This window comes from Cyprinus carpio, chromosome B10, assembly GCF_018340385.1.
Source record: "Cyprinus carpio isolate SPL01 chromosome B10, ASM1834038v1, whole genome shotgun sequence".
NCBI classification, from domain to species: domain Eukaryota; kingdom Metazoa; phylum Chordata; class Actinopteri; order Cypriniformes; family Cyprinidae; genus Cyprinus; species Cyprinus carpio.
In genome coordinates, this window is record NC_056606.1 from 3,061,630 (window position 1) to 3,084,194 (window position 22,565).

Consider the following 22,565-nt stretch of genomic DNA (forward strand, 5'->3'; position numbering starts at 1 on the left):
ACATCGCACTGGAGCGCGGCCCGGCATTGATTAACCCACCATACACTCCCTCCTGAAAACAAACACATTCTACCGCCTACACACTCACACAACACTAAAGGCTCAAATAATGCTCTTCTCCCTGCAAAAAAAGAACTCCAAGTCAAGAATAAATAGTGAAACGTGACATTTTAACTCGCCGCATTTAATACATAAGCAGACTTCAGATAAACGTCACTATGCTGTAGTGTTTACAGAGCAGTCTAACACAAGGTAACATCCCGAAAGCTTTAGTCTGTAGTATTTTTAGTTCATAGAGATGGCCCTCTTTTTGGTGCGTGTTCTAGGAACACAGGAAAACTGCTGGAAAGCCCCGAAAAGACAAAACGCTTGTTGTTTTTTTCATAGAGGCGGCTCACTGGAGCACAGAGCCCGAGGGAAAAACACCATCCCAGAAGTCCAAGCAGCAAGAGCTATTGTTTTTTTGTTGTTTTTTTAAAGGAAGAGAAATAGGTTAAGAGACAAAGAAAAAAGAAACCTTTCTTTTCCAGCTTCAGTCTGAGGATCCCCGCTGTTTCCAGACTTCCTGGTTTGAAGTGAACTTTAAAACTAGCCAGCGTGGTTTGTTGCACTTTAGAACTCAGTACGGTTCTGATAACCTCCGATCAAAGTTGACCAAAGGGAAAAAACTTATCTAGACTGCTTTTATATCTAGCAGAAATACATGGATATCAGCCAGAACAAAAATGAACATTTTGGCAAAAGTTAAAAAAAGCATTAATGGCCTGATTTCTGTTTTATTTCTTGGGAATTTTGTCATTTTTCTATTGGCTGAACAGTGTTAATGATAAAGTTTTAAGTTTAGTTTAGCTTTCTAAATACTGTAAGCCATTTTTCATCTCATGAGTATGACAGCCTCAAAGTGATCGGGAGTATTTGTTTGTGGTGCACTAAGTGAAGAGCATCAATGGTTTCTATTTACATGTTTTTGAAGCATAAAGATTGCACTTTATGTACAATTTCTTTATATTGTTACCTTTAAATAAATATATTATAAATGCTTCTTTTGTGTTTATTTGCTAGAAAACAGAAAGTGAATGCTATGTATAGATATTTTCTAATTAGATTAAAATTATTTGTTTAAATTAGGTTTAATAAGATTATTTTTAGAAATAAACAATGTACTTCATAACAACAATCTTGTCTTTCGTGGGTGACAAACAAAAGCAAATATATTTAAATACATTTCGAATATAGTAAAAATGTGGAGAAATAGAGATTTTTAGCTATATCATCCAGCCCAGTTTGGATGTGTCCTTGGCATGATGGAGATCAACTGGACTGTACTCTACAGAGCAGGACTTTTCTGAATGTGCCTCAATTAAGACCAGCTCACGCAAACATCCACATTAGCGCTTAAAAACTGAATTCGACAAAGCTAAAGACAAAAGGGTACCAAGACAATGTTTTGACGCGAGACTACTTTAACCTGATGACTGTAGGAGCTCTTGGTGAAGAGTTGGTGCAGTATTGTGCAATTTCCTTCCCAGCACTGTGCAATCTCTCTATGATCATAACAGAAGCATCACGCTGTAAGCGTCTCATGTGACTGAAGTGTACACATGATCACAGCAGCGGTCAGACATGTGAAACACTGGTCAAGGGAGAACGCATGTGACAGCACTTCACCAGTCAGCATGCACGACACTTGGGCATAATAAAGACTGGAGCATTTGAATAATAAAGACTTCTGCTTCACATAAGTGCTTAAACAACTCCGAAAGCACGTACGCTATGCATGTAACCTGAGATGTAGCGCATGAAACCAGTGCAGCCTGATTAATGCACACACTGATTCATTGTCATGTCTAACAGGCAATGTGCTATTGTACTACTGTACAATACAGTATTGTTGTGATGTTTTTGTATTTTGACACTATTTATATGTGTCCTAAATCTGCCTTTAGATCAGGGATTCTTGCAGGTTTGATGAAGGTAAATTTAAGACTTTTTAAAGAGCTTTTTAAGAGCAAGTAAAGAAAATTATTTGTACTGGAAATCAACAATACTGAGCAAGATATACATTTTTCACTTCATGCAACATTAAATGCCATGACTTCCTGAATTTAAGTCTTCCTGCTCTGATTGAAGTCTTTTAAGGCATTAATTTGCAGAAGGGTGGATTAAGACGTGCAGAAACCCTGCCACACACTTTAGCAGAGGCAAGGGTGGTGTCAAGAATACAGAGGTGTAGCATCTCACCAGTGCTGCCACATAGACTTTGTAGACGGGGTCAGCGCAGACCATGGAGAGCACGCTACAGCAGGACTCCACCACCACGTCTCCGGACACCTCCCCTGCAGCTGTCCCAAGCCCCGCACCCGCCCCGGCCAATGAATGCTCGCCATTGGCTAAGAGGAGGGCGCCGCTCACGTCATGTGACAGCCGCCGAAGAGCCATTTCTCTGATGTTCCAGTTTCGGGAAAAGAGACAGCCGACCAACTCCAAACCAAACACCTGAGAGAGAGCATGAACACACAAAACCACACAGAGGAAGTCAGCCGGACAGTCATGCCAACGGTGATAACAAAATAGAACAGTAAGAATAAAAATTTTCTTGCAGCGTGACATTTTCATGACCATTAAGAACTAAAAACCATCATAACGTATACTTATAAGTTCACTTTTTTTTTTTTTTTTTTTTGCATTACAGGAATGAGAATTTAGATGAAAACACAAGTCAAGCAGGTCAGTTTATGTGAGATGATCTTTAATAAGTAGTGAGTTTTGTAAATATTGATGGCCGGCAATTATTTTTATGGCCAATAATTAAATCAATCCCGTTCTGTCCATCCAAAACGAAATCATTTACTCACCATAATGTTTTCTGTAACCTGCAGGACTGACTGACTTCTGTGGAGCACAGAAGATATTTTGAAGAATGTTGGTAACCAAACCGTTTCAGTTCCCACTGACATTAATTTTTATGCTCATACAATGGAAGTCAATGGGGACTGAAACTGGTTACCAACATTCTTCAAAATATCTTCTTTTATGTTCCATAAAAGAAAGAAAGGCATACATGTTTACATACAAACAACATATGGTTGAGTAACTGACAGAATTATAATTTTTGGCCAGACTATCCTTTTAGGCTACAGTGGATCATTAGGAAGAAAAAGAAGGTCTTCTGATGGCTTTGTAATAGAAAGTGAAGAGTTATCAGTCTGGAGAAGGCTACAACGATATTTCTAAGGCCTCTTTGGCTCCAACAAACCACAATCAGAGCAATTTTATCCAAATGAAGAGAGTTTGAAATAGTTGCACAAGGAGTGATCGCCCTGCCAAAATCCAAGGTACAAAATTATCCAGAAATCACAAAGAACCCAAGAACAACCTCCAAAGACCTTCAGGCCTATCTAGTGTGATGGTTTTGCTGATGCAAGCAGTAAATTCTGCTCTGAATCAGTGAATTCTCCAGGAGAATGTGAAGTGATCAGTCCAGAAACTGCAGCTGATACACTATTGGGTCAACACAATGATCCAAAACATACAAGCAAACAAAATGTTTTAAAGCTACAGCATTTTTATCCCCGTCAGAATTCTTTCACAAAGGTGTGTAACGTTTGCTGCAGTAACTGGTGATCACCTTCACACAAGTGTTATATAAAAAGTGTCTTTTTTTGTTCATGAATGGTCATGTTAATGCATTTTTGTCTGAAGACCATAAGCATGATCTTATCTGTGTATAGTTTGCAGGTTGAGCGCACCTTGATCCAGGGTTCGGCGAGCTCTGTGTACGTCTGTGGGATGTGCTGCACTCCATACTGTGGGAGCGAGAGGTCGCTCTCCTGTCCCGTTCTCGAGCTCTCGGTATGAAGAGATGAAGACATTGAAGAAGAAGCAGCTGTTTGACTCTGGGAGCGGTTTGTTGTGCTTTCCACTGTAGATGGTGCTTCATAACTACACACACCAATACACAGACAAACAGCTATCAGATTATTTGTCCAAGCAACATCCATGATACACTACTGTACTACTTTTCTATTGCGCGTTCTTTTCATTAAAGTATCATAAAATATACATCTATAAAAAAAGGATTATGTGACACTGAAGACTGCATGAATAATTCAGCTTTACCATCACAGCAATAGATGACAAAAACTGTTCATTTGTACTGTAACAATATTTCATAATATTATTGTCCTTGTATTTTCAATCAAATAAATTTAGCCTTGGATAGACTTCTTTCAAAACAGTAGTGAACGGCATAAATCACATCTTACTGAGCCAACTGAAGTATCATGATGCCATGTTTGGTTGTCATGTTACTCATTAGCAGAGATAATTCATTTGACTTCATCTTCAGACAAACCATTCAAAAAAAAAGTCACTTTAGATAAAAGCATCTGCTAAATGCATGAATGTAAATTGAGTCAATAAACAACTTTTCTTCGAGTTAATTTTTTGGCAGAACAATCTAATCTTTAATCATTGCGGTCTTTACATTTAAAAAAAAAAAAAAAAAAAAAAAACGCTACACTGCTGAGTCTTGCGTCTTGAAATACTGGTCAAAGTATTACAAGCAAACCGCTCCATGGCACATAATTAACATATGTTTGCACTGAAATGGTAACTGACTGTAGAAGACAGGTTACACTAATGGCCACTGTAATGTCTCATAACAACAAAACAATGCATGTGTAAGGTCTAATATCGCAGGAACACCACAAAGGCAACAAACCAAACCCGTGATTTGTGTTCTTGAAACCTGAGATGGCAAGACCATGATGTGTAGCACAGCATCATGACAAATGAAGGGGATTTACTTCATGAAATTAGAATAATTGCTGTTTCCTAAAAGAAGAAACATCAGGATTTGGTTTCATGCGGCTCTGTGTGTGGGGCGATTCTCTGGATGGTTTGCGGGAAGTTGGAACATACCAAAACCTGACTGGCCGCTAGCATGTCTATCCCGGGCAGACACACAAACATGGCTGGTGCCAGGCTGTCTCGCTTACCTAACCACCAGAGAGGAGTCGACACCAGACTCTGTGATGCTGCCTATCCTGACCTCTGCATGACCTCCTCTCAGAGTAAATCTGAATGAAGCATCAGCACTGGTTTTGCCAGCTTCATTAGTTAGCGCTGTCTGCCGCTCTGACAGCGGCATCTTTCTTAAACTCCATCTGTGTTGGGGCTTGTTGCGTTCAATTAGCATCAGGCCTGCTTGGGTTTATGCGAGACTCTTTTGTTATGGGTCCGCTAGTCAACTGCACACCTCCTTAAATACGAAAATATTTATGAGGTACTCGGTCCTAATGCTCATAAAACATCTGTAACTGTCACTTTCAGCTTCAGAAAGTACATTTATTCATACATGAACTGTTGATTTTTTTTCCTCTTACGTTCTCTAGCACTCTCTATTCTAATTCTATCTACTTGTTTCCTTTTTTATTTAAATAAAAACAACACTTGACCCTCTAACACTAGCATTCTCTATTCTTTTTCTATTCTACTTGTTTTATTTTTATTTAAAAAAATTACTTTATAATACTAGCGTTCCCTGTTCCTTTCTATTCTTGCTACTTGTTTTCTTTTTATTTATTATAAAAAACCCTTGCTACGTGACAACTGAGACTTGTCACATATTATTAGACATATCATTGACCTTTTGTTGGTCTGATTGCTTCTATTGTCCTCATTTGTAAGTCGCTTTGGATAAAAGAGTCTGCTAAATGTAAAAATCTGTACCTGTAAAAATCATGAGACTTCCACTTGGCTCTACACAGAGGGCAGATTAACGGGTCGTGATTTCTCCGGCACTCCTCGGCCCCTAAAAACGAACAGGACACAAGAGATGCTCACACAACTGTCAGGGTATATAGGGCTAGAAATGGGTCAGGGATGATCATTCAGCAAACAACTAGTCACTACAAATCAAATCATCTTCTGTGTGCAGTGTTCTAGTTTTTACATGTAATCTGACTTTTGTGGTGATTATGAGAGTTTTCTGCAATATTTAGCCTATTTACTGCATTAAGCTCTATTTAGGTGGGACTAGTTTTCTCAGAGGTCAGTAAAATTTGTTTCACAGATGTACTTTGTGTTTTTAATCCAGTCTGATTCTGCCAAGTCTGTTTTTTTTCCTCAAAAAACTCAAATTACCTAGTTTTTCAAGAAATTGAATCCTGTCCAAGTGTGAACGTCTGTGATTGCTGATATTGTATCATCCCAACATTTCTCCTTGACTAACCTGATCTACCATTTGCACACTAATTTTCCACATGCTGCACCTTTTAATATCCAACTGGTGTCCGAGAGAATTGTAACACAAGCATCACTCATGTTTGAATACAGCTTTTGTTGAATAGCTGAATATTACTGGTTACACTACATGGGAATATTCTCAAAGGACCAATTTTTTTATTCCATCTGTAGCATTTTTCTTTTATTTGTCGGTCTGTATAAACATGCAACTTTGTTTTGTGCTGTTTTTCAGTGTTTTTAAGCTGCCATAAGAGGAGCACATAAGAAGAGATCTGTCATATAGACAACGAATGAGCATATCTAAAACTTGAAAATATCTTCAAAAGCCATTATCTTTGACTTTATACTTGTACTGCTGGATGGAAATCGATTGAAAGGCCTCTCTTCAAATAAATGTATATTCTCAGCCCAAAATATCAATTCAAAATGAAAGCTCAAATTTTATCCAAAATTACACCTTTAAAAAAAAAGAAATTCATAAAGTTTCAAATTTTTTTTATCAGACTTTTTGGTTCTGAAAGTGTGTGTTTTGCATTTCCTGTATGTGGGCTGTATTTGTAAAATTGTCTGGACCTATAAATAGGCTCTTCCTCCTGTGATGTGGACAGTCAATGCTAGTTCCTGTGAACATTCGAAATATAACACCAGGGGATGTGGGATAATCTGATATTTTTCCTGCTACTTACATATAGACATGCAGTGATGGTGGAGTTTGTTTCTGCAGCCCTCTTCACACACTGTCAGACTTTCCTCATCTAGCATGTCCAACAGACAGATAGGGCACATCTGCTCCTCCTCATCCTTCATGCTGCTCACAGGAGTAGACACACATGCACAGCTTTTAAAAAAAAGTTACTAAGACACAAGGATTGACGAGGAATCCATTCATGAGGAATCCATTTTTTCTAGGACTTTTGAGATAAGAATGAACTGAACTCAAATATGACTCGTTTTGACAACTTACTAGCATCGCACAGATAGATCAGTACAATAACTACACCTTTTTTGGGATTCAGAAACTTGGCTCTCCCACTCAGCCAGTGGGGTAAAAGCAAGACATACAGTGCCTTGCGTAAGTTTTCAAACCCCTTCATTTTTTTCACGTTTTGGTACGTCGCAGCTTTATGTTAAACTGCTTTAAATTTCTCTTAATGTTAAAAACCTGTAAGGTTTAACATAAGGCTACAACATAAACCATGAAAAAATGGAAGGGGTGTGAATACTTTCGCAAGGCACTGTATATGATGTCATAATAGCAGCAAACTATGAATTCAGAGTGAATTATTTTGCTCAAGAATGCAAATCGCATAGTTCAACCAAATTAGAGGGTCTCTGGAGCTTCACAGACCTGCTTTCGTTGCTGGATGGGGAGGCGTTGGAGGTACACGTCGTGTGAGAGTTGGACATGCGAGAGACAAACTTCTGGATGGTGCTGCGTGAGGGAGCTTTGATGCGCGAGCTGCGGCGACTGTGGTACTTCTGAAACAAGCTCTCCACCTGAGTGAGATCAGAACATCAGTGTGTGCTGAGCTTGAGCGATGGCACAGAGCTCGTCGTGTTTTGGCTGCATAACAGTCTCCTCACCTCAAAGTTCTTCAGGGTCTTCCTCCACAGCAGAGGGTCTGACGGCTCCAGCTGAAAGACTCGGAGCATGACGAAGAGCACGTGGATGCAGAACGTCCCTCGCCCACAGCTACACGTCTGCTCAACATAACGGACACCATATTAGGATGAAAAAATTACAAATTATAGTAGTGACAAATATGACTAGAATACATCCTGTAACACATTAGGCATGCAAACAGGAAACAGAGCATATGTATTTACATTTTTCTTTATGAATACCATTTTCTCTTCTAAAATACAGTTTTTTTTAATAGAAATCAGGATGTTTATATATAAAATCAGTTGATAACCTCATTTTTTTTCCCTTCAGTATTTATGTATAAGAACACTAGAATAGATACAGGGTTTCTGTAGTTTTTATAAATTTAAAGGGGTCATATGATGTTGCTAAAAAGAACATTATTTTGTGTATTTGGTGTAATACAATGTGTTTATGTGATTTAAGGTAAAAAAAAACACATTATTTTCTGTGTACTGTACATTATTGTTTCTCCTCTCTGCTCTGCCTTTCTGAAACGCGTAGACAAAGCTCAGCGTTCTGAAAAGCGAGGTGAGCTCTGATTGGACAGCTATCCAGTGACTGGCTAAATACCTCAAGCATGTGACAGAAATGTTACGCCCTTTAACATATTTGGAAACACACGGCATCTCCACAACATGGCGGCGGCGGCAACAATACTATAGCGAGAATAAAAGTTAGCCTTCTTTCTTTGCAAGAGAAAAAAAATTGCACTGTATTTTATGTATTCACTGTATTCTATGTAAAATCATTTTCTATTTTTAACTGTTTTAAATTCATTTTAAATCAATGTTTCAATCATTTTCAAAGTTTTTAAATTTCTTGTTTTACTTTTGTGATTATTATTATTATTTTTTTTCATGATTATTTTACTTTCTTTTATGTAAAGCACTTTGAATTACCATTGTGTATGAAATGTGCTATATAAACAAACTTGCCTTGCCTTGCCTTTGCGTAAACATTTGGGCGGTGTTATGCAAATTGTCCAACCCAGTGGTGTAGATTTGTGGGGCGTGTTTGAACGAGGTGTTTTAAGAAGGCGTGGACTAGAGGTGTGAATCGTCACTGGTTTCACAATTCGATTCAATTTTACAGTTTCATGCATCTAATACGTACTGCATTCCAAACAGCATAAATGAAAGCATATCTAAAGTAAAACACTGATATAACGGTGGGTGGAAGCACAAGCCAAGCAATGCACACGCGTGTTTCACAGCACGTATATTCTATACCACGAAGCTGCCATGATTGTCTGTAGTGCACACACGTGCCACTATAAGCTTGTTTTTTCCAAAAATGTGCACAGATCTCGAATTAAAAAATAGTGGGTGCATTTTTTTTATACTGGCGTGACAAACACGTATGACGTCAGTAGGCTATAATCAATTACAGTCTATTACTGCATCGCTGCAGAACTGTCCACGTCCCGATGCATCGATTAATTTCAAGACCCCTAGAATGAAAAAAAAAAAAAAAAAAAAAAAACAGGGCTCTGAACCGGTTCAAGGAACGAAAAAGAAAACTGGAAACAAACAAAATTTTGACAAGAACGGAACCAGAAACAGAAACGAAATCAAATCTTGCAGTTCCGAACAGAATCAAACGTTTTAAATGGCCATTAACCGGTTAATAATGTTATTTTATCATTCCATTTAATATTTGAAATTTGGTGTCAACCAATCACGAATTCCAGTAGTACGGCCTGCAAATATGACACTGATGTATCCAGCGAGTGAAATGCCCACTCAGCTGAACTCATCATGGCTAAGATGCGGTCGATGTGGGTGAAGTACAAAGCCTATTACCTAATAAATCATATTTTAGCATCCAGATACGTCGCGAACATGGAAACATTTGGATTTGTGCCGAATGAGAGAGGTAGGCATCAGTTTCACCTTAAATTAATTTGTTTTTGGATTTACGTTTTTATAGCCTAAACTTCAGAAGATTTGTTGCAGAGAGAAGGAAACTGTGCTTGTCATAGATAGATATGTATACGTAGTTTGTAAACATTTTGCTTTACTGGCATTTTAACACATTATTTCTGAATGTAGCCCAATAATAAAATGCAACATAAAATAGCCTGTTTTTTCCCTCTCAAAACGCAATGTTATACAAGTAGCATTTTTTTTTTAACAAAGCAGCAAACATTTTTACATTTCTTAAAAATACTTTAATGTCTTTAAAGCGTTAACAGATTTTTTTTCTTTTGTTTAGTAGCCTACATTTGGCCAAAATCTAGAAAAGATGATGCTGTATTGGCTGTGACTAAGCACAACGGGTTAGGATGCAGATCTTTTTTTTTTGAGTAAAGAAAATGCTGTTTGTGTTTATTTATTTATTTTTTTTTTTTTTTTATTATTATTTTTATTTATTCATGTAATAAACTTTTAAAAATAGCGTTATTACCCAGTATTTTTTTCTAGGCAAACAGGTTTCGGAACGATAATAATACAAAGGAATGCAGGAATAGAAACGTTAAAATATCTCTTCTGCTCTGAGTGAACTGATTGAATTATTTTTTTTCTTCGTTTTCAAGCCCTGCCAAAAAATACTAAGGAAGATAATCATATTTTTTTTTATTTAAGACTTTCTGCTCTGATTTCAGACCTTTTTAGGCCTTAATTGGTGAAAGGGCAAATGAAGACATTTCTAAGACCTGCAGAAACCCTGTAGATAACTGGTCGCTGTCCCAGGGAACCGATTTGCCAGCTGTTTTAGTTTCATGCCTATTTACGTATGAGTGCCTTCTCACATAATAAAGTAATTTCAGCTTTATTTGCCAAATGTCATGTCAGAGGTCTGTTTTAGCGTACCTGTGGACCAATGAACACCCGGAATTTGTTGTCAGGACTGTCTCCACCGATCAAGAACGAGTTAGGTCCGATCTGCTGCAACAGGTAGAGGCGGGCTCTCATGACCTTGTTGACCCTGCGGTTGGTCTCCTCTGGACTATATGGGGAAAAGCCATCAGGCGAAGGAGCTCTCCGAGGGGGCGTCACCCTCCCACTCTGTAACCACACATTCAAACAAACGCATCAGCTACATAGCAAAACAGATTTTTAGACTTTTAAGTCCACAGAACTTGAAACTTGAACTAAATCGAGCGGTTCTTTTGTAGAGATGCATTATGATGCTATTGTCTTGATGACTTTATTTTTTATTTTTTTATTGAACCAGACCTGTGGAATCCCTGTCACATGATATTTTCAAAACATGCATCCTTACAAAAAAAAATAAAAAAAATCAATTCAAATTCAAACTAGATTAAATGTGAATTCCAGACATCTCAAACTCACAGGCACCGGAGAGGCTCTCCGTCTGCGCAGGCCAGGAGAATCAGGCTTCCCAGCGGTCTTAGTGGAGGATGATGAAGAAGAGGAAGGTCCAGGTGAAGGGCTGCGATGACCCCTGCTCTGAGAGGAAGATGAGCTGTGATTGTCGCTTCCCGCCTCAGTGCCGTCTGCTCTCAGAGGAATGGGCTTCACTACCTGAGATTCAATCACACAAGAAAACACAGAGAAAAATCCCATAAAAATAAGAGCCAAACCATTTCCATCCTGTTTTCTGTGTCTTCATTTGCCTTTTTATTTAGTCTTGTAGTTATGTGTCATAACAGACAATATTTGGACACTGATCAATAACTGCTCTGTTAACAGACAGATGCCAAAGCCTTCTTGTTAATGTTTTGTATTCCTAAAAATGATTATTTCCAGTGAGAAAACATTACAGTCTAACTGCAGTGGAGCGTTAAGGCAGCCAGTGTGAAAGTCTGTCAACGGTCGATTGTTCTGATGGTTATATAAGGAAGTCATGCTGATCTCTGGAGGAGCCGTTCCACTTCAGAACTGCTCACTTCCTGTTTCTTAGTTCAAACTATTTTTGGTAACAGGGCTTGTGATTAAATGATTTAACCATTAACAGTTGTTAACAATAGTTAACTAGTTAATTAAGCCAGTGATTTAATTGTTAACTGTCGTATTGTAGAAAATGATGAGGAAAAATGTGGGGACAAAAACTAACCTGACAGCACAGTTACAATTAGACTGGTTACCGAAGCCATTTAATTAGTTAAAAACAAAACAAAAAACACTGTTATTATAAAATTTACTTAAAAAAAAAAAAAACTTTCAAATGGCATCCCTCAAATCGAGTCCTGTTTATAGGCCATGTATGTCAGGCCAGAACTCATTTTTTTAAACTTCCTTTATAATTAGCATTAGCTAAACACAAACTATGTAATAAAATTATTGTTCATTGTTAATGTTAGTTTATACAATACAATTTTAATTGTATGTTCACATTAACAGATGTACACAGCCTTAATTTTCAATTTAAAAACTATAAGTAAATGTTGAATTAACATTAAGATTAAAAAATACTGCAGAGGTACAGTACATAAGTTAATATAGTTAACTAACGTTAACAAATGAAAGCTTCTCATATACTCTCTTACTATTATAACTTTCGTGACTGTTTGTCAAACAGTTGCAGAAAAACAAAACCTTGTGATGAACAGAAAATGACCGGAGTCATGATGTAACTGTCCCGTACCATCGGGCCTCTCCTGCTCCGCCTCTCCAGCCACTCGCTCTTCCAGGTGGGCATACAGGTGGCCTTGAGCTTCTCTCGGATCAAACGCTCTTCTGGCCGGTCCTCCATCTTCTGCAGACCTCGCAGAGTCTCCTTGCTCTCCATGTCTCGACTGCAATGAGAAGAAAGTTAATAAGCATGTGTGAACTTACTTTTGCCATATTTGCCATATAGAAATTCATGACCAACCGGCAAACCAGAACAAAGCCGTGTAAATGTAGGCTATGGACCCGAACAGCATCCAAACTGTTGTGATGTAACATTTTCCAGCTAACCAATTATTCCTCTAATAAACAAAGCTTTTATACCACACTTGTCATAATCAAGAGTTTATAATTTGTAAATAAATAATTGCTGGATTCAAAACAGCAATTAAAATGCGCTGACATTGAAAATACGTTTTTTTTTTTCAATGATGCCACATACGAGCATCGTTCACAAGTTTCTGCATGGACCTATCTAGCCGAGGGCACAGGTTTTCAAGCCTTGGGACAAAACCGGATGCTTTAAGGAAAATGTACAGCCTATGTAGGTGATAGGCCTTAAATAAAAAATAACAATTTGTTTTAATAATAATAAAAAAGCGAAATATATCTGACTTAATTATAAGTAACAGATTTAAAACAGAAGTGTGGCGGCGCTCCATAAGTTCATGTAAAAAAAAGGATGACAATGCGCATTCTGTTTGTTTGCTTTATTTTACAAGAGCACAAATCTTCAGTTTTTTTGTGAGTGTGCACAAATAAAAGTAAACACTTTTGCAGATTATATCTTACTCCTTAGAAATTGAGTTTTTTTTATGTTTCAGCTGTTCGATCGCGCCGGCACCTCGCGCACGCACACCACACATATTCTAGCAATTGAAACTTACATCGCAGTCTGTTCATTATCTAAATAAAATACAGTCAACCAAACATATAAAAGGATACACTAGTCAGTTTAAATAGACCGTAGTATACCGGTCCACTCTGCTGTTATGCCAAGAACGTTGTTGCTCATGTGAAGAGGATTATCTTTTCCGTCTATATGCGAATGCGTGTAAACTTCAAGACTAGTTTACATTATAAATAACAGTTTAACATTCAAATACATTGCGAATATGGAAACATTTGGATTTGTGCTGAATTAGACATGAGCAATAACCTCCAAATAAATCTAGCCAAACCCTCACTCACTCATCACGATCTAATGCACTGTAAATGCTGGATCTTTAAAAACAAACAGGCCTAACGGAATGCAAAAATTCAAAATCTGAGATTTTCCGGAACAGGATCCAGCAGGATCAAATTAAGTACTGGTCATAATAATCATATAAAAATGTTTGATGTGAGCAACAGTGTGTTTTGCTGTAGCAGCGCCGACGGAAGCGGTTCACTGACTGCGCAGCACAGCCACACGCGCCACAGTTACGTTTGGGAGAGTTTTATTTTAAATGTCAAAAAATAAATGCCATGTTGAAAACATTGCGATTGTGTTTTAAAATACAACAAAGAGCACCACGAAACCATTTAAATAGGTGCGTTCAGCGGTCTCTGTGACAGGATAGGAAACAGTCAACAAAGTAAAATAATCTCAAACGTACGGCGCGCTCTCTTCATTTTATCAAATGATCATAATCACATCTATTCATTTTACAATCCTGCTAATAGCATTTTATTCAGACTAAAACCCCTTTAATTCGAGTGAAAAAAGCGGGGTTTTTTTGTGACTTTTGCACATCCTGTCCCGTGCTGCTGCAATAGACGCAAATTGCAGCATTAAGGTTAACGATGAATCGATTCATTTATTGTTAATTTAAATGACGAATGATCATGGAAATGATCAAAAATTGACATCCCTAATCCCTACTTTAGACATTAGTTTACTGTCTTTGTTCAACAATTAAGCTGCTTAGAACAGGGTCCTGCGTCTTGGCACTGTTAACATACAAGTCCCAAACATTACACTGAGCTGATGCCGATAATTAAAAATGCCAAATTTCAGCCGTTGAACATTGTGCAGATTCTATGTCAAAAGTAGTCAGAGCAATCAAAATTGAAAGTGATGAAATAAAAGACTGGTTAAAATGAAATTAAGACAAACCAACAGCACTATCCTCAGCAGTGAACTTACTGATTTAACAGCCACTTTCATCCAAAGTGACTTACAAACGAGGAACAAAAGCAATCTTTCAAATGCAGTGATAAACACAAAGCCATCCGCAAAGTCTCATCCATGAATAAATGACTCTTAGGAGACTGAATTATTCTGTCACTATTTTTCTGCAGTGAACGGAGGAAACACTGCACAGTAAGAACTGCGTGATCTTTCTGAAAGAACTTACCCGTCATGTACCAATTCACATAAGATCAAAATCACAACTGAGGGTCTCATTAAGCATCATTAAAATGAATGGTGGAAAAACCCCTGAACCACCCAACAGAGACAGAGATAGAGAGAGACAGAAAAAAAACAGAAAAAACAGGACTGAGAAAGACAGGCGGTGAGAGAGAGAGTCTAAGCACCCATTTGGCGCTGTGTATCCACATGTGGCGGCAGGATGAGGAGCGAGAGGTGGGCCGGTGTGGGTCTCCATCTTTACCGAGCAGCAGGATCACTGGTGTGCCATCGGCTCTTTCAGCTTCCTCAATGAGCAGTAGTGAGCGCTGCATAACAATAACAACCCTAGGACAGGAAAGCCAGACTTCCTGTGCTCCCCGAGTCAAACCAAATGAGGAAGTGCAGTGACGTCTCAGCAACTGCAAAAACAGCAACTATTTTACAGAACCGCTATCTGCTGATCAACCGACTGCTAATACTTCACCAAAAACTGTGGGGCTAATCCAATGATCTGACCTTAACTAAAACAATGTTCAAGCATGATACTAAAATTACAAACGAAAAAAAAAAAAAAATTACAGTAACATTACCATGTTTTCTACACAGTTTGACGGTAATTGATGGTAAGGCTAGCTGTAAAATATTGATTATAGTTTGTCAATCATGAAATTACAGTAAGCTCCAGGAAAAGAAGAGAGATGACACGACCTGCAGGTCTTGTAGGAAGAGGGACAGGGTGTTTTAAGTTGACATGCTGTATTAAAAATAAAGCCAACCGTGGTTTCAAAACGGAAGGTCAAGCCAAAGGGACGATAATAGCGGTGTGTTAAAGATAATTATGGTACTTTGCAGAAAGAGGGTAGAGATGCTCTTGTGAGTGTTTTTATTGAGTTGGTCAGAGTGCATTCAATGACCAAAAAAAAAAACATGCTGCCTTATGTTTTGAGGGGTTTTGCAACAGGACCCAACAAAAAGAAATAAGTGCAACAGATGTAAACCCCCCCCACACACACACACACATCTGTATATGTATTTAACAAATTAGCCAAGTCTGTGAACTGATTAATTTTACACTGATAAAATGTAAGTAATCACACTGTGAATAAACCACACTTGATAGATAGATAGATCGATAGATCGATAGATAGATATAACATCATTATTAGTTATTACTTTTGTTTTTTTGTTTTCTTTATGTTTTTTCTTCTCAATCTGCAAATGTTTGACTATTTGATGCTGCTGTTAAATACCTGAAAAAACTGAATTTGTCTCCTTGTTCTAATGGGTTTGCTCATACTATTCTTTGCAATGCTATATTTTTTTTGTTACTGCTAATGTACTTTTAACTCGACCAGTTGCTTGGATAAAAATCTTCACTTACTTGATAAAGACTTGATTACATGACATTTTTGTTAAGTCATTTTATAATATTTACAATAACTTTTAACATAAGCATGTGTGTTAACTAGCAGGTGGTAACAGCACTAGAATTATCAATAGTAAGGAACTGATCTCGTTGTGCAAGAACATTTTGATAAAAATAACACCTCAGCACAGCCTGCAGATTAATCGGCAAGATTTTTTTTATTAAAATAACACCTCAGCACAGCTGAGGCGGAGTCAGGTTTTCCCGTGTACAGACAATTTTATATCTGCTGTCATTATACAGTGCATGAGCGGCGTCTAGTTGTTGAAATCACTGACAGCACGTGCTTTTTGTATAGACAAGTGATACTGCACGCTGTACAGAGCGGGAAACTTCAGACGATTTCCATTAAATTGCATTTTATTTGTCCCGAATCATTGTTAATGTACATAAATTGTGTATTGTGCATTTTCAGTGAAATTATTGTCTTTCTGTGGCTCTAATAAAGTCTGTATGCTTCATTTATAGAGCTATAATATAGATCGCGCTTTCTATTTCCGTTTGCTCTGTTTTTTAAACACTGAACTTCAAATTCATCTAGGACTCATTATTTATTCTTGAAGTAAACTTGTGTCCGTTTGGTGATCAAATAAACTGTTTTAGACCGCTGCTCGAGTTGAACATGACACATCCGGAGTGTGTGTGATACCGGCAAGTTCTCCTAGACTCAGCGCTGCGCTTTTATTTTAATTAGATAATCGTCAAGTGTTCAAGAACAGAAGCAGTTAAAGTGTGAGAGTATCAAACAATATATATATTTACATAATTTTAATGCTATGGCCTTTGTGATATACTTAAAGATGTGCATCTTTAAGCATGACTGTTGAAATTAAATGGTAACACTTTTAAATAAGAGTCCATTTGTAACATTAAGATTCATGAAAGCTGTGTAAGCATTGTTCCTTGTTAGAGTGTTAATTTCAACATTTACCATTATTATTATTATTATTACTACTACTAGTTTGGTTCAGTACTGTTTTTTTTTTTTTAATAAAGCACTATTTTGGTTTTTGTTCAGTATCCATTTTAAAAACTATCGGTTAATTAATCGGTACCGGCCAGTGTGGTCCAACCTAGCTATCGGTATCGGCAAAATCCACCATCGGTTGACCTCTTGATTGTTTGCACTGACAAATACTCTCACACTCAGTGCTCAGGACAAGAACAGTACAGTTTTAACGCAAATCAAACGGCAACACTGTAAGCATGCAAGTAAACAACAGAACAGCTCACTCCCACACTAGGAGAAAGCAGCTCTCACGAGCCCGAGCCAGCCACAGCGAAACCGGAGAGCAGGAATTCACCATCTTTACTTTGAATGAGAAAGTCCGTGGTGGCCAACCCCTGCCTCTCGGATAACAGCTATCCCACAGTGCCATGGGGCAGGAACAAAGAGGCATTGTGGGCCAAGCAGGTGGGATGTGGAAGAGCCAGCGGCTGAGAATCCATTTCAGCCCTGCACGTAAGCCTAGACTGCAGGCCTGTAGCTGTGCACACCCTTTCTCATGGGCCGCTGTGCTCTTAGCACTCGGGTTACTCTGAACACAATGAGCACATCTCTGCTGGAGGGGTCGGACACTCAGACGCTACAGAAAGACTCCAAACACGCACTCAACTAACCAGCGCTTGGCACATGAACTAAACCAGCTATCAGAAACCAAGATCCAGCCACAAACTAACCTTTCCAGCAAACACACAAAGCACAAATAACTGGTAAACAATGAGAGCAGTAGTGTTGAGAAATGCGGAGAGCTTTGCTCATCACACAACATACAGAAACCCTTCATTCAGCTCCCAGCTCTGCACAGTCTGGACATTTGAAATCATGAGGTGCATCTTGGGATGCTTAATTTAAACCTCATTCAATGGGCGTTTCTCAACATGCATTCTTAAGGGATGTAACGGCATGAAAATTTCTTGTCACGGTTATAGTGACCCAAGTTATCACGGTTATCAATATTATCACGGTATTGTTAAAATGTGATGGAAATGCTCAAAGAGTATTGCTATACCAAGTTTTGAATTCAAAATGAACAAACAGTAAATAAAATTACTTTTTGTTTGCATAAACACGAAAACAATAACATTACCAATGATGTCCAGATTTTAAATGACATGACTGACAACAATAACATGTACGAAAAGTTCAAATAAAGCTTTAAAAGTTTCATAAAATGGTAAAGCTCACATTTCAGACTTTAAATAAAGAAAAGGATTAAATCAAAATGATAATTGAGTAATAAATGATTATATGTATTTATCCGCTCCATAAATAATTCTAGATACCTTATTTGAAAAGTTTTAATGTGTGGAATTCACATAAGCTTGTTTTTCCATCAACAGGTCAAAATTTACAGCAGGTCATGTGAATTTTTGGACAAACAAGAACCGTACACAGGCTGAGTGTAAATGCAACACCCTGTAAATCCACTCTCTGTCACTAGGTGGCACTTATGGAACAGTAGAATAAGAATTGTTTCCCGTAACCTCTGTGGACAATGCAGTATTGCAATTAAGAACTCTACTTTATTAGGTAAAACATGGAGTGAAGATGCAAACAAAATGCTATCAAATCTTTTCTGAAGACAGTCAGAATTTTCAGAGGTACATTCTTATTATTAACTCATTCATATATTAATTTGCATAATTCCATTAGCACTCCCAGCTTTTCTGCCATGTTTTCACAAAAAAATAAAACTACTCTGCGTGATGTGCGCACGTGAAACTGTTACTGAAAACTGTGCTTTATGTTGGACAGTAGTTATTTATAGTGCTGTGTTTGATACATCGATACGACGTTTCATTTGAATACAAAAAAAAACGTTTAAAATGGAGAAGAAAAGTGCGACGTTTCTAAAAAAATATATAGATATAACGCATAATATATAGGCTAGAAGAAGGTTTAATCTAGCTGCAGAAGAACACAACTGGGGTTGCTTGAAATAAAGAGATGTAAGATTGCTGCTGAATGTCTGTGCGCGTGCAACATGATCTGTGAATGACTCGGCATGTGTGTGAGATACAGTGAAGACAGCGCATTAGTTTAGAACTCTTCTAATTTTTATTTGTATTTTTTTAAGTGTAGAAAGTGTGTTAATTTGTGCAATTATAACCTACCAGCAATGTAAAGATGATTTTTTAATATATATTACATAACGAGTACATTATTAGTTATGGGCTTCAAAACAAGATGCAAACAATCAGAATATTGTACCTGGTGGGGAGTGCCCAACGTAAACATGAAACATATGCCATTACCTATATTGTACTGTGGTACAGTTATGGAGGCCCTTCATAATGCCGAGGTCAGCTGCCTGCTCTGCCAATAGTTAGAAATGGCCCTACAGTATGCAGTATTTAATAAACAGCTGGTTTACTAAATTCTTCTGAGGTGAAATTCAGTGCAGTCCTGTACTGTGAAGCATATCGTATCGTGGCCTCTGTATCGTATTGTGACTTTGCTGGTGATACACAGCCCTAGTTTATCAACCGAATACAGTTTTAACGATAATTAAATATGAAACGGTAATACTAACTGTCGGGAATTTTTTCATAATTTATCACAAAACCAGTAAGCTACTTGTGTTCTCGTACCTCATCGTCATCAACCGTTGAAGTTTAATTCCAATACTGAAGAACACAAGTACAGAGGACGCATGAAAGTGCCAGGATGTGTCTGTCAGAAACTGTCAGAAATCCCAGAAGTCATCTTGGGTGATGCCTGTAAGCTTTGAAGTTCTTTTTAAAACTTATTTTTAAGAGTGAAATTAGGGCAGGGCATTATGACGGTATTTATCATTACTACAGTATAAAGTGTCGATCATTAGAAATTTTGCTATACTGTTTATTTTGCAGAATGCAAATATATCCACATTGCACAGAACTATTTAAAAGTTATATACACCTAATAGTGATACTTGATCAGTGCAGTCGGTCTTAAAGGGACAGCAGCCAAATAAACTTGCTGCTGTCTGTGTCATTAATATTAATCAATTCCAAAAGACAGAGAGAATCACTTTTGGATCTTTAACAAGAATCAATTCATTTTTGATTCATACAGTGAAGACTATGCAGTTAGTAATACACCTAATTATTTAATTCCTGTAGTATTTCTTATGTTAAATAAACCTACTGTAGCTTATTTAATAAAAAGTTGATTTAATTTGTATTTCTGTTCTATTGTGTTTGTAACTTGCTTCTTTGTTCTTATTTTTAATAAAAACATTTATTTTAATAAAAATAGCCATAAAGAGATATATATCGTTATTGTGATATTAAATTTCTCATACCGTGAAATAAGATTTTGGTGATATTGCCCACCACTAAGGGAGCTGAGCCAATTACGGCTACATACAGAGAAAGCAATATTTTTATTGCCAGATGAAAATTACCCTTATAATGTGCTTGGAAGGTCAATTGAGCGAAAAGATCACAATGGTCACAAAGATGCTTTACACATCTTTCTACAATCGTATCAAATATCACTTTAGATTAGGGATGTAACGATTAACCGCGAGCCGGTTGAAAATTTATTCAAATATGTGATGATTCAAATCAGTTGAGATGCTAAACAAGTCATGATTCATTTAGGGGCAGGAGTTTATATGAATGCATGTCTGAGGGGAACTTACTGTCTTTAGAAAAGTTTAGATGGTATTTTTTTCTTTTCATCTTGCCTCTGTATAATGCATATTAAAGTTCATAAGTGCAGTGCTTCTTCGTTTACAGCAGAAACCAAGGAAAGGCTTTAAGCTCCACCTGCTGGCAGAGAGTGAATCTGCATCTCGTTCAGCTCGTCTGCTGTTTCGGTTTCATGCAGATATTTTTATGTTTAGTTTCACAAAACTGAAGTCAAAACATTCTGTTTTTGCTTCAAAATTTCGAAGTTATACAATCTAATTTAGATTTAAAAAACTGCTCATGTTGCATGTGTGCAACATCTTTGTTTGGATCATGATTAAAATGCAGTGGCTGCCTCTAATTTAAATGGAAAGATGACAGACAAAGCCTTATTTTGTTTATATGAAGAGATTTATTTTATTTGTGTTACTAATTCATTTGATTTGGGGCTTGTTTTAAAATTTCAATTTAGTTTTGTTATTTACATTTACATTCTATTTAAATTTTCTATTTAAATTTCCCTGATTTGTTTGTTTGAATGGATGTTGTCTTGTTGAATCAAAAAGAAAAAAGTTGATCACAAAAATTTTTTTTTGTCATTTCATTTTCTTTTATCCAAAGTGACTGAGGACAATAGAAGCAATCAAAACCAACAAACGAGCAATAATATGCAAGTGCTACATTAGTATATTATTATAGTTATATTTCATTTCACAAAGAAATGTACAGCCTTTTGTCCAAGCTATAATAAAAGGACACATTTAATTCATAATTTTTGTAAAAAAAAAAAAAAAAAAAAAAAAAGGGAATCGAATCGCGAGCTGAGTGATTCATTACATCCCTACTTTAGATTAATAATGTGTACTATGTAAAACTTATGCAAATTAAATTTACTTTATAGCATTAGTTTTACAGTATTAAATAGGAAAAGTGTGTCGATAATGCAAAATGACAATAGTAAACACTAATTTTTCAGTTAAACGCTGTTCATCATTGAATTCAGTGATGTCATCATCCAGTTTACATAGTATTTCTGCAATCAAGTCGACGATATCGCTGGAAATGAACTGTCCCTAACTAAGCAAGCCAGAGGCGACAGCGGCAAGAAACTAAAACTCCATCAATGACAGAATGGAGAAAAAAAAAACCTTGGGAGAAAACCGGTTCAGTCGGGGGGCCAGTTCTCCTCTGACCAGACGAAACCAGCAGTTCAATTCCAGGCTGCAGCAAAGTCACATTGTGCAGAGGACTCAACTGGAGACAAGGTATTCACTGTGGATCTGTCTCTGGGGCTCATCTGGTTGTCCTGATCTCCCCTGACATTAAGGCTGTAGAGGTCCTATCTAGGTCCTTATCCACCAGAGATGACATTATCGATGACAGATTACATTAAAGTATGTCACTGACTTCGCAAAAAAATAAAAATAAACATCTTGAGGGATTTCTTTTTTTTTTTTTTTTTTTTTTTTTTTTTTAAATCACACAAGCAAGAGTGCTTTCCTGAATATCAGCAGCAATCACAAATGTGCTATTAATTTTATTCAACAGTGCAGAGCAAATCTGTATTGGGGGGAATCCTGAATCAGATCCTGAATGAATCTGTTTTGGAACAAATCAAGTCAGCCAATGATTCAATTAATCAGTGATTAAAACAGGGATTTTCTGCCACCTACTGGCAGAAGGTATTTATTTATCCATGACAGGCCTAAACAA

General features: G+C 37.2%; 1 protein-coding gene across 3 annotated transcripts in view; it reads right to left on the minus strand.

The window, feature by feature from the left end:
- The window catches only part of map3k1 (mitogen-activated protein kinase kinase kinase 1, E3 ubiquitin protein ligase), a 57,462-nt gene that overhangs the window by 13,550 nt on the left and 21,347 nt on the right, over positions 1-22,565 (minus strand). The window contains exons 1-10 of one of the 3 annotated variants that reach the window (XM_042732113.1): positions 15,069-15,163; positions 12,449-12,599; positions 11,194-11,385; positions 10,711-10,905; positions 7,834-7,950; positions 7,598-7,746; positions 6,936-7,057; positions 5,734-5,815; positions 3,750-3,942; positions 2,242-2,496 (exon numbers count right to left, since the gene is read on the minus strand). In XM_042732113.1, coding sequence (XP_042588047.1) covers positions 2,242-2,496; positions 3,750-3,942; positions 5,734-5,815; positions 6,936-7,057; positions 7,598-7,746; positions 7,834-7,950; positions 10,711-10,905; positions 11,194-11,385; positions 12,449-12,592 — 1,449 coding nt within the window. In that variant the 5' untranslated portion in view covers positions 12,593-12,599; positions 15,069-15,163. Of the gene's footprint in view, positions 1-2,241; positions 2,497-3,749; positions 3,943-5,733; positions 5,816-6,935; positions 7,058-7,597; positions 7,747-7,833; positions 7,951-10,710; positions 10,906-11,193; positions 11,386-12,448; positions 12,600-14,991; positions 15,164-22,565 lie in introns of those variants that run through there. The other 2 variants (XM_042732112.1, XM_042732111.1) reach the window with 2 other exon arrangements.